Source organism: Toxoplasma gondii, chromosome XI (assembly GCF_000006565.2).
Source record: "Toxoplasma gondii ME49 chromosome XI, whole genome shotgun sequence".
Classification (NCBI taxonomy): domain Eukaryota; phylum Apicomplexa; class Conoidasida; order Eucoccidiorida; family Sarcocystidae; genus Toxoplasma; species Toxoplasma gondii.
The window spans coordinates 1,274,550-1,289,516 of record NC_031479.1 but is presented as its reverse complement, the minus strand read 5'-3'; the positions used below and the strand labels follow the sequence as shown (position 1 = coordinate 1,289,516).

The 14,967-nt window shown below is 56.0% G+C and overlaps 1 protein-coding gene across 1 annotated transcript; it reads left to right on the top strand.

Annotated features, from left to right (window-relative positions):
* Positions 1-683: 683 nt before the first annotated feature.
* TGME49_310350 (PGAP1 family protein) lies at positions 684-13,609 on the top strand. Its single transcript, XM_018782623.1, has 7 exons — positions 684-5,005; positions 5,357-7,252; positions 7,899-8,088; positions 8,723-10,040; positions 10,491-11,328; positions 11,712-11,909; positions 12,485-13,609. The coding sequence occupies exons 1-7, from the start codon at positions 1,384-1,386 to the stop codon at positions 12,775-12,777; spliced, it is 8,355 nt and encodes a 2,784-aa protein (XP_018635570.1). The 5' UTR covers positions 684-1,383; the 3' UTR covers positions 12,778-13,609.
* Positions 13,610-14,967: the final 1,358 nt, after the last annotated feature.

The window sequence follows — 14,967 nt, the reverse complement described above, 5'->3', positions numbered from 1 at the left end:
TGAGCGTGCGAAAAATCTGCTTCTCCTTCCACAGAAAACGCCACTCGCACTCGCAAGAGCACGACCCAGAACGGGAACTTGAGTTCTTGTTCCGCTTCGCATTACCACCAACGGACGAACTGTCAAGTTCACCCTGCCATGTAACTCCTAGGATTCCGCGTCGTTTGCCGTTCGTCGATTCCACCGGTTTTTCGCGGAGAAAACCGGCTACACCACGGTGTCAGTCGAATCAACAGGAGAGACGAGCTCTTTCTCTTCCTTCGTTGCGTGTGTCTGAAGGGAAAGAAAGGCGCACGAAGTTATGGAGCAGAGGTAAAAAAGAGGAACTTCTCGACGTCAAGCGGTGTGCTGTTGGCTGTTGCAGGCAGAGCTGCAGGCTGCAAGAACCGTTTTCGCACAGCCTCCTCGCCGTTTCACTTTCCTCACACTCACCCCAAAACTCAGCAGGTTCCGTAACGCGAGCTTTTCTCCGTTAAGCGAGTGTTTCTCCATAAACATCCCCACGCAATCGCGCAAACTGGCGACTGACACGAACTCGCGAGACACGCGCAGTCAGTCCTCGCACATGCACATACAGCTCATCTTCGAACTCGTCAGCTGCATTTTCGCAAGGTTACGCAAGCGGAACCGCGTGAAGAGTTCCCTCCCTCCATCCTTTTTCCCCTTTCCCGTTCCGCTGGAAATAGCACGTATAATTGTCTCCGTCTGACCCGAAAAACGTGGCTTTTGCGGGCGTTTTACTGCTCAAAAGCCTCAGGCGCGTGACGCGGACTCCAAGAACCGTGTCTTGGTCCTTTCCTCGAGGTAGCCTGCATCGTCCGGCGACACAAACACACACAAATACGTGTGAGACTTTTCTTTTCTCCGAGCGAGTTGACGAAGACGCATGCAACACATATTTTCCTTTCCCCCGTTGTGATTCGCAGCCGCCTTGGTGTCTCGGCGTTCTCGAGCCGCGTGAGAACCCTGAGCACATCATGTCCACGTTGGAAAAGAGTCGCCTTCTGTAGAAGGTCCTGTAACTTTCTACCCCCATCACGCCGAAAGGATTTGACGACTTCTCTGGGACTACTTCGGTGACTGGGTTGCCTAGACCCTCCCTTCAGCGTGGTCCAGGCGTGAGAGCATACAGTGCAGCGCAGTGTTCTCTTGTTCTTAGAGTTTGTTTTTCGCGCTTCCCCTTCGGTCTTTTCTGAGTCAGTGCCTGATTTGTCAGCTACACAAAGAGCCTCGCAAACGTGAAAAAAACAGAAGCTCTCCACGACACAGCGAAGACCATCTCGGCTTGCAGCGACCTTTCTGCGCCACAGAGGGGACCTGACAGAAAGGACTTGGGTACACAGAGAGCGGTGGCCTGGCGACGTCTCTTTCTCCGGGGACCCTATGACGACTTCCGTAGGGCGTCTGTTTCCTCTGCCTCTCGCGACGCTCGCTGTTCCTTCTCTGTTGCATCTCTTGACCACGACTGCTGAGTGTCGCTCCCAGGCCTCGTCCGAGTCCTCCGCTCTTCCTCCTCTCGCGTCTGCCTCCCTTCCCCAGGCGGCTGCTTCTGCAACTGTGGTCCTTTCTTCTCTCCGCCGCTCCCCGGTCTGCGCCTCTTCACAACATGAAGATCCACGTCCGACTTCGCGGTCTCTCGACGGCTCCACGCCCTCCCGCGAGACGACTGCTGCGGCCGCGAGCGTCTCGTCTCCTCTGCGCCGCAGAGAGAAGCGAGGCGCTTGGCCAGGGGACTGGACTTTCCCCGTTCCGCTGCACTCTGCTTCCTTCCGATCGTCCGTCTTTGCCGTCGCGAAGTCTCCGTCGCGCGGACCCTTGTCCGAGGGTGGCAGACGCCGCGAGAACCAACTCGGAACCCCGAGCGAAAAAGAGAAGGAGAGAAAAAGGCGCGGCATCCACGCAGCTCATCTGGAGACGCTGGTCGACGGGAGTTCCGGAAGGCTGAGTCAGCCGGAGGACCGTTCCGCTGTCGACATGCCGACTACCAGGAACGTGGAGGAGACAAGAACGTCTTCTTCGTCTCCTCCAACTGCTCCCTCGTTGTCATGCTGTTCTTCTTCCCGGACCTTTCCTCTCTCGCCATCCTTGACGTCCCTCCCCAGGCTCTCTCGAGTCACCCGTCGTCTTCGCCGTACAGAGCCTTCGCGCCTCTCTCTCCCTCCTGCGGCCTGTGCAGCCTCTTCCTCTGCTTCTGTCTCGTCTTCTCCAGTCGCGTCTTCTCCAGTCGCGTCTTCTGCAGTTGCGAGGATTTCTGAATTGACTTTCTTCATTCCTCCTGCTGGGCAGCTGTTGCAGCGGCTGTGGAGGGAAACGGAGAGAAGAAGCGCTCGCGCGGAGAGACGCGCCCACCTGCGAGAAGGCGCTTTGGGGAGACACTTTCATGCACCGGACGACGGCGCTGCTCTCCTTCTCTGCACTCTGTTGGCTACGGGAACTCGCGCTTGGCAGGACGCGACGCTGTCCACCTGTCCTTCGATCTCCTCCCTAGACTGGGTATTCAGTCGCCTCCTCGACAACTTGCCCGCGCGGTCAGAGGCGGAGGAGACGCCTCGTCGGAAGTTCTTTTCTTTCTTCTCCTCTCCTCCCGCTTCTCCCCAGACCGCGGCGGAGGGACTCCCGCGAGCCACCGTCGCTGGCGCTCTTCAGTACCTCTCTTACCTTCTGCTCAAACCTCTGGAATCGACTCTTCTGGACCCTGCCTTTGTGCCTTCTCCCTTCGCGCCTGGCCGACTGAACGCGCCCTGCCCCTGTGCAGGCGCCTCTCTGTTTCTGCCCGCGTCGCACTCTCTCCCCGACGGAGATGCCTGCACGGAGGGAGACAGAGAAGCGGCGCTGTGGGGAGAAGCCGAGAGCCTCGCTGTGCGCCAGTTGTTTTCCAGGTGGCTGCATGCGCTCGCTCGCGATGAAGTGACGCTTGCGGAGAAGCGGGAAAGCGCCCAGTTTGCTCTGTTGCACACGGAACCGGAGGAGATGCCTTTTCTTTCGTTTCACCTCGAAGAACGCGAAGAAGAAGATGTAGACTTCCACATTCTCGCCTCTTGGCTCCAACACCTCTCGCCTCTGGACTCGCCGCCTTCTCTTCCGACCGCCGGCCCTGCGTCGTCTTTCGCCGCCGACGCGGAACTTGAAAACCCCACACTTCAACGATCTGCCGTCTCCGAACTGCGCCAGCTGCTCGCGCTCGCGTTCATTCGCTTCGTGCTCGGAGCTTCGCCGCCTGCGGCCTCAGCGCCTTCGGCTTCTACTCGGGTCGGTCCCGGAGCGGCAGGCAGCGACGAGGGCGCGCGAGACAAGGAAAGGCGGCGGCAGGGCCTCGAGGAGACAGCGGACAAACTTGCCCTTCTGCTGCTGTGCCAGACGCCGACTGTGCCCGCGTGGACTGTTCCCGCGCAGCGCCTGTGGCTCGACTCTCTTCGTCTTCTCGCGTCTCAAAAGCGGCTGCGCTCCTGTCTCGGCAGCGGGAGTGCGGCGGACGCTCGCTTGCTTCTTTCGCAGCCTTGTTCCTTCCTCGCATCTTCGCCGTCGTCGCCGCTGACTCGTCTCTCCAGCTCTGCCCCCCTCACGTTCACGGAGGCTCTGAGCGGGAAGCTGCAGACACCTGAACACAGAAGCAGGCCTGCGCCTCGGCCTTGCGCTTCCGCGGGTGCTCTCTCGCTCGCAGACGCCCTTCTCCTCACACTTCAGGCGCTCCTCGTCTCCTCGCCACTGACTGCGGCCAGCAGTCTCACTGCGTTCCTCAAGACTTTGCAGGAGATCGTAAGAGACGCGTTCGAGGCGGATGCGTGCTTCGAGAAGAAGCGCAGACCGCCCTCATGGGTCTCCACGTCCCTGTCTCTGGGCTTTGTCTCCGGACTCCTGGGAACGAAGAAATCCGCAGAAAACCGAGACGAAGCCCGTGACGGACTGCCCTCTGCCTCAGAGCACCTCTCGCCTCTGTCTGTCCCTCTGCTCCCTGCAGCCTTTCTCTACTTCGCTGGCACTGTGCTCGACTCGCTCGCTGCGTCTGTGGTGTCGCCACAGCCAGAGGAAGAAGAGCAGCGCAGAGAAGAAGGAGAAGGCGAGAAGAGAACGACAGACGAGACGAACACGGCGAACGGCAGACTGCATGCGCTTCTTCTCGCGCTTCGCCTCCCGGGATTCACTGCGCACACCGAAGAAGAGAAAACGCCTGAATCGCGTGACGAGGGAGCGAAGGAGGAATTGCCACCTTGGGTCTACGGCACGAAGGGGTCCTCTGCATGTGCTCTCTTTCCATTTTTACTCGCTGAGAAACTGAGGAAAGAGCGGGAGAGTGAAGAGCTGCTGGACAGCACACAATCTAGAGCCGACGGGAAGGAAGACGAGCCGAGAAAGGGCGAGTCGACGTTCTCCGAGACCCTGTCGACATCGCCTGCTCCTTCGCTCTTCTCGAAGAATCTCTTGTTCCTCTTCGCCGCCTTCCTCTGCGCGGTTGTAGAGAGCGCGCCGTACCTCACCAGCACACTTCACTCTCGTCTCCTCGATTCCACCAGTTCCTCCCTGTCGAGCGACCACGAAGCTGTTGCGCATCCTGCGTTACCCTCCCCGTTCAGGTCGTCTTTCTCTCCTTCCTCTGCTTCTCCTTCTTCCTCTGCTTCTTCCTCTGCTTCTGCATCTGGTTCTGCTTCTTTCTCAGCTTCTTCTGTCGCGTCAGCGTCCCTAGGGGCGTCTGCGTCGCTGCCTTTCTCGGGCACCGGACGAGGGCCGTGGGAAAGCGCAGTGGCTTCTTCGTTGGCGTGCGACTCTCTCGAGTCTCTGCCCTTTCTGCTTGCCGGCGGTCGGGGCGAGGCCCCGCGAGACGCAGACGTAGGACGCGCGCTGGTGCGCTTTGCCCTGCGCGTCGGAGACCTCAGGCAGTTCGAAGTTCTTGCGAAGGCGGCGAAGCCCGAGCGCCAAGACGCGCGTTCGCAGGAGAGCGACGGAGAAGAAGAAGAAGACTGGACAGCATCCCTTCGCCACGCCCTCCGTGTTTGGATGGCCCAGCAAAGTAGGCCTCCAAGGCTGTCGCAGAAAAGCGGGAGTCGCACTGAAGAGGGAGAGAGGCCGCGAAGCCGCGCGCGCGCGAGCGCGAGTTACCCTGCAGCCACTGTTCTTTGGGGTGTTTACCGGGTCCTCCACTCGGGGGAGACACTGTCTCTAGCAGATATGCGCGCAGGTTCACGGATATTTCGATTCCGAGAGAGAAGAGAGGTGCAGGGCGCGCGCGTCCGTCTGGGGGGACATCCTGGACGCTTTCTGTGGTGGGTTTGTCTCTGTCTTGGGAGCTGAATTCTCAGATATTTGTTTTTTTAGCAGGTTTCCGGCGTTTCTCTTGGACACTGCTTGTTTTCCTTTGCAGGCGTAGCGTCGCGTCACTTCACAGCGTGGGCGGAAGAAATGCTTGCGAGCGCTCTCCAAGGCATGCAGTTGCTTCTCCTCGAAGACCTCATCGAGTGGCCTGCCCGTCAAGCCGCAGATGCTTTTTTCGACTGGGATCCCGATTCGATTCTTGCTCAGACTCTCGCTCTGCTCGACACGTCGCCTCCTCCTCCGTCGTCTTTCCTATCTCTCACTCAAGTCCCGAATCAGCGAATTCCTCCTTCTTCTCTTTCTTCTTCTCCTTCTTCTTCTTCTTCTCCTTCTTCTTCTTCTTCTCCTTCTTCTTCTTCTTCTTCTTTTGCTTCCAGAGACGCCCGCGAGCGACGAGAAGGGGGAGGTCCCTCTGTGCCGCAGAGACTCGAAGGAACGCAGGGCGAGGTTGCTGGAAGGCTCTTTTCGTCTTTGGCGGTCCACCCTGGAAGAAGAGTGGAGGCAGAAGTCGAGGCCAAGCCTGCGACCCCAGGGCCATCTCTGTCTGAGTTTCTCATCTCCGACTCAGATCGCTCTGGCGCTCGAGAGGAGCTGCAAGATCGGGATGACCAGCCTTGCCCTGTCGCGAGGAAGCGGCAAGACGTACAGCGAGGCGAGACAGGCCGCGAGGCCAGTCCGAGCGCAGACGCCTTTCTTGGAGGCAACTTGTGGGGTGCATGCAGAGGCGAGAAGAAGACGGAGGGGGACGAGGGGCGAGAGGAGACAGCGAGGGCAGGGACAGGGCGCGACGCACATATTGGAGAGGAAGACACGGAAAAGAAGGGAGCGAAACACTGGTCGCCGCGAAGGCGAGAGGGAGAAGAGCCTGCAGACAGCAAGGAGAACGAACCAACGACAAGGAAAGAGCTCCGGACTTCGGGACCCAATGCTTCGTCTCTCGGGATTTGCCTGGAGACAGTGCAGACTTCTCCACTTCAAGTCCGCGACCGAGAGATACTCTTTTCTCAGATTCTGCGTGACGAGGATCGAGCGGCCGCTCTCCGCCAACTCGCCCTGCTCTCTTGCTGTCCTGTCTCGTTTCCTCACCGACATCTTTGGCAAGCAGGCGCCTTCGACGTCCTTCTGCTCCTCGCGGGGAAGACTCTCGACCTGCTGCTTCGCGACTCGCATGCACTGGAAGCGTACAAAGCTCCCTCAACCGGAACAGCCACCACCGGCGAAAGAGAAGAACGAGAACGAGGAGAGCGAAGGCGCGACGCGGAAAAGACAGCTGTGCGGGGATCGAGGAAGAGACACGATGAACGAGAGAGACAGAGTGAACGAGAGCGACAACTCGAAGGAGAGCGACAACTCGAAGGAGAGCGACAACTCGAAGGAGAGCGACAACTCGAAGGAGAGAGACAGAACGGAGAGGGACCTACGCATGTGGGGAGCAGAGGCGGTCGCGTCAGCGAGGCGGCGTGGAAGTCACCCGAGTCTCTCTTGTCTGCCCCGCGCCTGTCTTCTTTTTTGAATTCGCCCCTTTCCTCTTCTCCAGATGTTTCTCCCCGCTCGTCCGACCCTGTCTCCTCGTGGTCGGTTTGTGCGGCCGCCGAAAAGAAGAGAGAAGAGACTCGAGAGGCGCGAGTCGGCGAGGACTCGCATGCAGAGGCTACAGAGAAGAGACACATGTTCCCAGGCGTTTCTTCCGCTTGGTGGCTGCCAGCAAGGTGGCGGCCTCTTTCCAGGGAGGACGAGGGACTGCTAGCCGCCGGGGCGACATCAAAGGAGACACTTGCGCGACAGGAAGATGCAGAGGAGCTCGCGCGTTCTCGGAAGGAAGACGAAGACCAGAAGAGAGCGGAGAAAGAGTTCCTCGCCAGGGTCGCGAAGACACGGACAGAGCGGCTGGAGCTGTGGCGAGAGCTCCAGTGGATGGTTCGCACCGTGGCGAACAGTGCTGCAGGTGAGAGAAGGAAAAGTAAACAGCATGCGCGGAATGGTCATCCGAGCCGCCGAGGAGTCGTTTCCTCTCGTCCACTGGAGCAGGCAACAGGAATTGGGGGGCGTCAACGCCTATAAGGCAATCAGTGATGTCGGAGAACCTTCCTGCAGTGTCGGTCTCTGTGTCAGCGAACGCTCTGCGCATCTGTCCTCTCCTTGGAAACAAGCTGTTCTCGCAGAGAGGAGACGCAGGCGAACTGGAATCGTCACTCACTGAACTATGGTACCGGCTGTGCTTGACGGTTCTGTCGCCGTCGACGGTGCCCGCCGAAACTCTGAGTTGCTTTCTGAGCGTCGCTTCTCTCTGCGGTGTCTCTTCGTTCCTGCGAAAACGACTTTCGAACCACCCATGCAGATGGTTACAAACAGGTTGCCCTATCCTTCGTGCGAATCCAGCCTCCTCGTGCGCCATTTGCGCTAGGATGCGGCGTCTGTTCTCTCGCTTCCCTGCTGTGCTGCGAAGGCCTCGCCTCGCGCTTCCTTCTGGCGGCACCTGCATGTGCCTCTGTCGAACGGCTGTTCCCTCACTTGTTCCTGCGCCCACCCTGCTGCATGCTGCAACAGCCTCTCTCTTTCCTTTTTTCGCATGTCCTCGCGTCGAGCCACAGCCACCGACTCGGCCCTCGTCGCGTCGGCGCGAACGCAGACGGCATGGGAGCAACTTCTGCTGCAAATCGTCCACGAGGTGTACGTACACCCGGCGCTGCTGTCTCCCGTCTTCTCCACGCTGCGCCACCAGCTTCCCGCTGCCTCTCTGCGTTTGTCGGCCCCCGCGCTCGTCTACTTCGAGGCGGTCAGGTGAGTGGAGGCATGCCAGGAGAAAGGCCGACTGGGGTCGGAACGAGTTCACAAAGAAATCCTGAGTTTTTGCGTGGTTCCCCAGAAGGCTTCCAGCCACAACCCCAGCTGCACACAGCTCTATCAATTCCAAATATATATATATATATATGTTTGTGTTTGTACGCTTCTGTGTCCTTCTTTGACGTGGCTTTGAAAGTGTGTTTTTCTATTTCTGTTCGTATTTCTGCGGTTGTGGCTTTGAGGAGCAAACTGCAAATGCGTGTGAAGAGACCTACATCTGATGTGGACCGTTGCATCTGCATCGCGTTTCGCACTGCGCCTTCGCGCCACTCAGCAGGCGGTCTTTCCTGCGAACCTCCTGTTTGTACGGATTCTCTTCTGCGTTTCGTTTCTGACATGGTTCTCTCCATTACCAAGAAGAGTACGCGGCGTGACTTGTCGCCGAGTTTTGCCTCAGCGAGAAGACCGAAGAACGCGTTGTTCGTTTCCCTCGGCAAGAAGACACGGTCGAAGCTCGAGCGTCGCATGTGTAGCGTCCAGTTGCAGAAAAAACCGGCCTCGTTCGTTATAACAAGCTGCCCACCTGTGTCGTCTCTCCACTCTTGTCGCACCTGCTCGCTGGTCTCTGCAGAGCTCTCCACAACCTACAGACTCCTCCGCCCGCGTCGGCTTCTCCTCCGTCTCGTCGAGTTTTCCTCGGCTGTGTCTATCCGTTTTCTCTCCCCAAAGATTATCACACTGTGCTCGATCCGCTTCTGCTCCTGCCGCCACCCCACAGTCCGGTCGCGCCTCCGCTGGCTTCCTCTGCTGGGGTCCACGAGCGCCCTGGTCACGAGGCTCGGCAGGAGTTCTCGCCAGGCTTTGGAGAGGAGATTCTTCAACCGCACCCGCCGACTTCCTACCTTTCCCGCAGACAGCTGCGACGTCTTCTCGCCGCTCTCCACTTGGGCCAGAAGTCCGGAGAACGCGCCAATGTCTCGCTCTCCGAGGCGCTCTCTGTCGCTCCACGCCTCGCGTCGCCTCCGTCCTGGACGCACACATCAGAGACGGCAGCGCCCACAGAGAGAGAACGAGACATACGCGACGAGGCGAGGGAAAGAGACACTTTCGAGAGGGCGAAGAAGTTCGGAAGGCAGAGCAGCGCTTGCCAGTGTCCTCCGGACTGCCCAAGTTGCTTTTATTTTTGTGCGACGCATCATCTCGATTCGCGAGAGGTCCGCGCGACAGAGAGAAGCGATCTCGGATCGAGACAGAAACCGCAGAGAGGCGAGGTGGAGCATCCGAGCGCCGAAGAGGAAAAAGAGCTCGAAAGGAGGAACCTTGACGAGCGTCGAGTGGGAAAGAGAGAAGGAGACATGCGAGCTGCAGTCTCAACTCGCATCAACAGAGAGACTGAAGTCCCTGGGCTCCTGAATCAGACTCCAGCTGTGAGGTACGGCCAGTCGAGCGGAGACCAGGAGACAGATCGAGAGACAGAGAACAAGGCGCCCTTTGTTGTCTTTCTTCACGGATTAAGAGGGAGTGCATGGAGAACGTGGAGGTGCAGCAAATGCTACGACGAAGTACTTCTCGATGAAGAGAAGCACCCGACACAGACACCGGAAGCAGAAGCGGTACAGAAGGCTTCTCGGGAGGTCGAGGGTCCCCCGGCGCATGCCAGGCGGCGCGCAGCTCCCAGGTCCACAGGTGGAGAGGAAGAGACGAACAGAGAAGGAGTTCTGAAGAAAGGTGGAGAACCCAGCGCGCGTGAGGAATCGCGCGAAGAGAAGCGACAAGCTTCAGCGCCTCGTGCGACCTGCACATGTACACTGCGAGACGCGAACTTCCGAGGAGGCAAAACTCCTGAGGAAAAGGAAATCCAATCTTTCAATTCCTACTTCTACCTGTGGCCTCGCCAGTTGTTCGCCAGACACTTCCCGGAGTGCACAATTCTCGCGATCGACTACCCAGTGAGAAGAGAGCGTGAACCAAGGGAGAGGACTGAGAAATGGATTTGAAAAAGTTTTCTTGCTGTGTCCTTCGGTGGTTCGCTCGTCTCGTTCCTTCAGTTTTAAGCGGACGCCAGAAACACTGCGAAGCATAAAGCATGCGATATGTGCGTCTTATAGAACCTAACGCGAAGAACGACTCGACCCCAGGGGGAATTGCGGTGTACGTACACCCGAGCCCCCACGGGTGGATTGTCAGATACACACGTTTCCGCTCTCTTCTCTCCCTCGCTTTGAGTCTCGGTGTTTGGAAACCGTCTGGTCTCTTGGTGTGGCCGTTTTTCGCGCCTGATGATCTCTTCCAGCTCCTCCTTTTCGCTTGTCTCTGGACTTGTGTTCCCTCCGTTTTCGCGTCCCTTTTTTCTCTGTCTCCGTTGCATGCTTTCCTTTGTCGCTGCCTTGTCGACTCAGGCGCCTCTGTTTCGGGAGCAGCCGCCCTTCTACCGCCACCCTGCAGATCGAGAAGAAAGCGAAGAGAGTCTCGACGAAGATCCGAGAGTGTGGACCGGCGTCTCGGTTAACAAACACGAAGAATCTGGAAATATAACCGGTCAGCTCGAGGAAGAGCACCGTGCTGCCGGTAATCCAGGTTTTACACCTGCTCTCGACACGCGCCTGCCGCCTTCCTCTGCTCTCTCTTTTTCAGCTCCTTCGTTTTTCTCTGATCCCTCGTCGCCGCTGTCGTTGGCGTTTCTGCGTTGGCCGAGAAAGCGAGAAGAATCCCGAAGAATCGCAGAAAAAGAAGATGCCTGGACTCCTGACTCTCCACGTCGAACACAGATGGACACACCCGCTTCAAAACAGGCTCTCTCTCCGTCCACGGCTTCTTCCTCCTCTTCGTCTGATTCTTCTTCCTCTTCTTCGTCTGATTCTGCTTCTCCGTCGTCCGCCGGTTCTCCTGTCTCTTCTTCGTCTGATTCTCCTTCCTCTTCTTCGTCTGATTCTTCTTCCTCTTCTTCGTCTGATTCTGCTCCTCCGTCTTCCGCCGGTTCTCCTTCCTGTCGAGTTTTTCGTTCTAGGAGCAGCAGCTTCTTGGAGGGTGCCAGCTCGTCCGAAGGCGTAACCCTGAAGCAGTTGGGACGGTGTGTTCAAGAGCAGTTGAAGGCAGCGGGAGTAGGGGAGGAAGAGAGGCCAATTGTTTTCGTGGCGCATTCGATGGGAGGGCTCCTTGCACAATTCCTCATTCTCCACGACGAGGGCATCCGAAAAAATACAAAAGCAATTCTCTTCTTCGCTACTCCCCTAGAAGGTGATTCGGCCGAACTACTCAGCTAATACGTCTCTCTTCCTCTCTTCCTCTCTCTCTCTATATATATATATATATATGTATATATATTTCTATATTTATACGTACGTGTGTGTACATATGCTCTGTGTATGTATGTGTTTGCGTGCGAGAATCGCCTTTTCTTTGTTCGATGGTCTGTGGCTGTGTTCTTTCAACTGTTGGGGGTGGGGACTTCAGACTCACGTGCATCCCAAGTAGTATAGACAACGAGGCAACGTATGAGAACTTGGATTCAGCAAAAAGCAGTAGCGATTCAAACGAGTCTTCCAGCTCTCAGTTCCCGGCGCTTCTCCCCGTGTACAGACAGTGTGTTGTGTTGGGAGATTCTGTTTTTCCTTCTTCAGGCTCGCCCCTCGCTGAGGGCGACTGGGTTCGGGTGTTGCAAGGTTTCTTTCCGCGCTATGTTCTTCAGCTGAGCCCAGGAGACAGTTATCGCCAGGCCCTCTCCAGAGCCTTTCAGGCATTGCTCCACTCACCAAACGGAGAACACATTCGCGTCGCAGCCTTGGGCGAAGTGCAGACTACGAAACTTCCCTACATCGGTGAGGGAACGTCCAACGTATCTCCAAACAAAGATGCAAATAGTTTCGTGAATGTGCATATGTAGGTATAAATATGCGTATGTATATACATGTATATATATATATATATGTATTTGTAAAAAATCGAACTGTCAATAGGTCACTACCAATCCATCATCGTCAATGCGGCTACGGGGATGCAAGTACTCTGTACATACGAGCATTAGGAGGAGCGTCCCGAAGTGAATGTGATGCTCGCACAGTTTGTGTCAGCAATGTCGGTTCTTCAAATGTACGCTGGACACCACTACACTCCATGTTTGTTTGCATATGTGTGGATAAGAATATCCATGGACTTGTTGCTTGTGTGAGGAAGGCTTGCCCACGGCGTGGTGGCGTTGCCAAATAAAAAACGTTCAGTTCGGCGGACATGCGGCAGTCCGGTGTATGTACACCCCAGCGGGAAGATCCCTGGCCACAGATCTCGACTTTCGCTAGTCGACGCTTTTCTGCTTTTTCAGCATTTAAACTTGAGACCTTGTCTTTTATGAAGGAACACCTGTAGGTTTTGAAGAGCATTTCGCTGTTTTTTCCAGGAGGGAGCACACTGATTGTGCCCGCATGGTCGTCGATGCCCAGCTGGCTGCCGGCGTCGCCAAGAATTCTGGTCGATGTCGACCACACGCAAGTCTGCAAACCTGCGTCGGCTGCCGACGTGCGTTTTCGCGTTTTGGCAGACTTGTTGAGCGAATTGACAGACAAGGAGGAGACGGGGAGAAAGCGGCGAGTGACCACGAGAAAGGAGGGAACGCAGAGAAGAGCCGACGCTGCAGAAAGAGAGGCAGAGCAGCACAGTTGGAAGGAAGCTAAGGACACAGAGCGACAGTGAAACCGGGTGAAAACAAGAGAACGAGGTGACAAATATCGGGGAGCAAGGAAGCCTAAAAAGGGAATAAGATAAAGGAAATTCAGAAAACAGACACGACCTGAACGTCTCGTCTTCTTTGTCGGAAGACATCGGCGAACGCGTCTAGGGAAGGAGTCCACATCGCTGGTGGTTTCAACTCTTCGAAAAACAATGCTGCAAATGCAGAACATCGTTCTCCCACAGAGCATGCAACACTCCGCAGCCGCAAGTGCGCATATACATATATATATACATATATATATATATATAGATAGATAGATATGGACACATGTAAATGCATGTATGTACGTATGTCGCCTTTGTATGACTAGTGGCTTGTCCCTTTTCACGTCAAGCTGCATGCACAGGCTTTTTCTCATACCTCTTGTATTCTCGCGTTGCGCCTGAATGAGAAGGGTGTGGGTTCCGAATCTCTACGTGTACGTCATTCGCGCACAGACGCATTGGCATGATAGACACGGATGATCTACGCGTAAGGCTATACATGCTCATTTTTTAATCGAAAACGCAGCGGCGGCGTTACTCTTGTTGTGTTTTCTTGTATCTGTTCCCTTGTCTTCGTGACCTGGTTTCTCGTCTTTGCGTCTAGCCGCCCAACGACCTGCCAGGGTCTTCCATTCCAATCGTGCTTGTCGCCATCCTTTTTTGCGGGGGGTCCAGCCGAACAGACACGGACTTTGTTCTTCCTTGTACCACTCGGTTTCTCGTCGCGTTCGTTTTCTGTGTCTGCTGGTGTTGATGTTGATTCTCCCCGCTTCAATGAGAGAAGCGGTGAAGACAACGTGAGACCCACCTACTCCAGCGTTCGTTTTTCGACTCTTGCCAGTGCGTTTGCTTGTTGGCTCTTGCCTCCTTTTCTCCACATCATACAACACCGGCGAAGCCCACCCAGACAGCGACGCGTTCTTCTCGTCTGCGTTAAACCTCCCAGACGCAGACTTGCTTCAGCGCGCAAGCACACACGACGGCCAGGCATCATTTCAGATAGAATGCATCGTCCAGTAGGAGTTCATACGCCTCTTCAGAAAAACACCTAGGCCACTGGACAAAAGGAGCCATAGAACATCCACACTGCCACATGCATAACGAAAGCACCTGCGTGGAGAAAGACACGGTCAAGCTCGTCTTCTTGTCCATAAGGAGGTCAAAGAAAAGCCTCATGCGCTTCTTCAGGATGGAAGTTAGACTCCCAGCGCTGTAGATTTTCCTGTGCATGCTGCAAGTACATTCAATGAACATGACGTAGACCGGGAAATCTCGCCAGCTCATTCTTGTCCTTCAGCAGAGAGACTGCAGACTACTGGCGGACAGGTTATATTGAGACAAACAGGCTACAATAGAACTGTCAACTGCAAGAAGCAATGCATGCGACAGTAACGCAGCGTTTTACCGGGTCTAAGGTTCTTCAGGACGGACGACAGGATGGCAAAGCCACCGAAACTGGGCGTCTCTACGAGAGCTATGAGCTGACCTAACGCGGCAGCTCTGCAGCGATCATGCGAAGCTTGCCTGAGGTGTCAACCAGGTCCACTGCTGCACTCCACTAGACGCAGAGTGCACTGCGGTGATAACCGCGGGCATTTCATGCCGTGGTCAGGGACGTCGACGCAGCGAAAGTGGATCACCCCACGACTGGCCCTGACGAACTCCTTTAAGAGCAGCCGTCCGACTTCTGCAATCCGAATCAGAAGGCAGCGAACGACTTTCTCAGTAGCGAGACAAAGGAAAGCGTAGTCAAGAAGGCTCGCACACATGATGACCATTCACTGGAGGATGGACGCCGGTTTACGCTGCACGCCAGATTACCATATAAAGAAGAGACTCGAGATTCGGTCGAGTAATCTGTCAGGTCTCGTTTTTTGCTCACTACCCTATCGCCATAGCAATGGAATCTTACGATTCAACTTTTGGCTTTGAATGCTTTGTACGTCTGAATGGGTTGTTCCAGTTTCACAGAACTGCAGGCTTATCATTGAGGATTCGATGTTCCTGCTAGCAAGGGACGCCAGTGTTTCTCAGACACCCAGATATCATCTCGCTGATATGTCTCCAGTTCCCCACCGCGGCTGTTACAATTTGTTTAGACCTGCGTTGTAAGATTAGCTGAGCCTGGGGGGAGACCCAGCATCGTCAATCGTGGACGCACATATC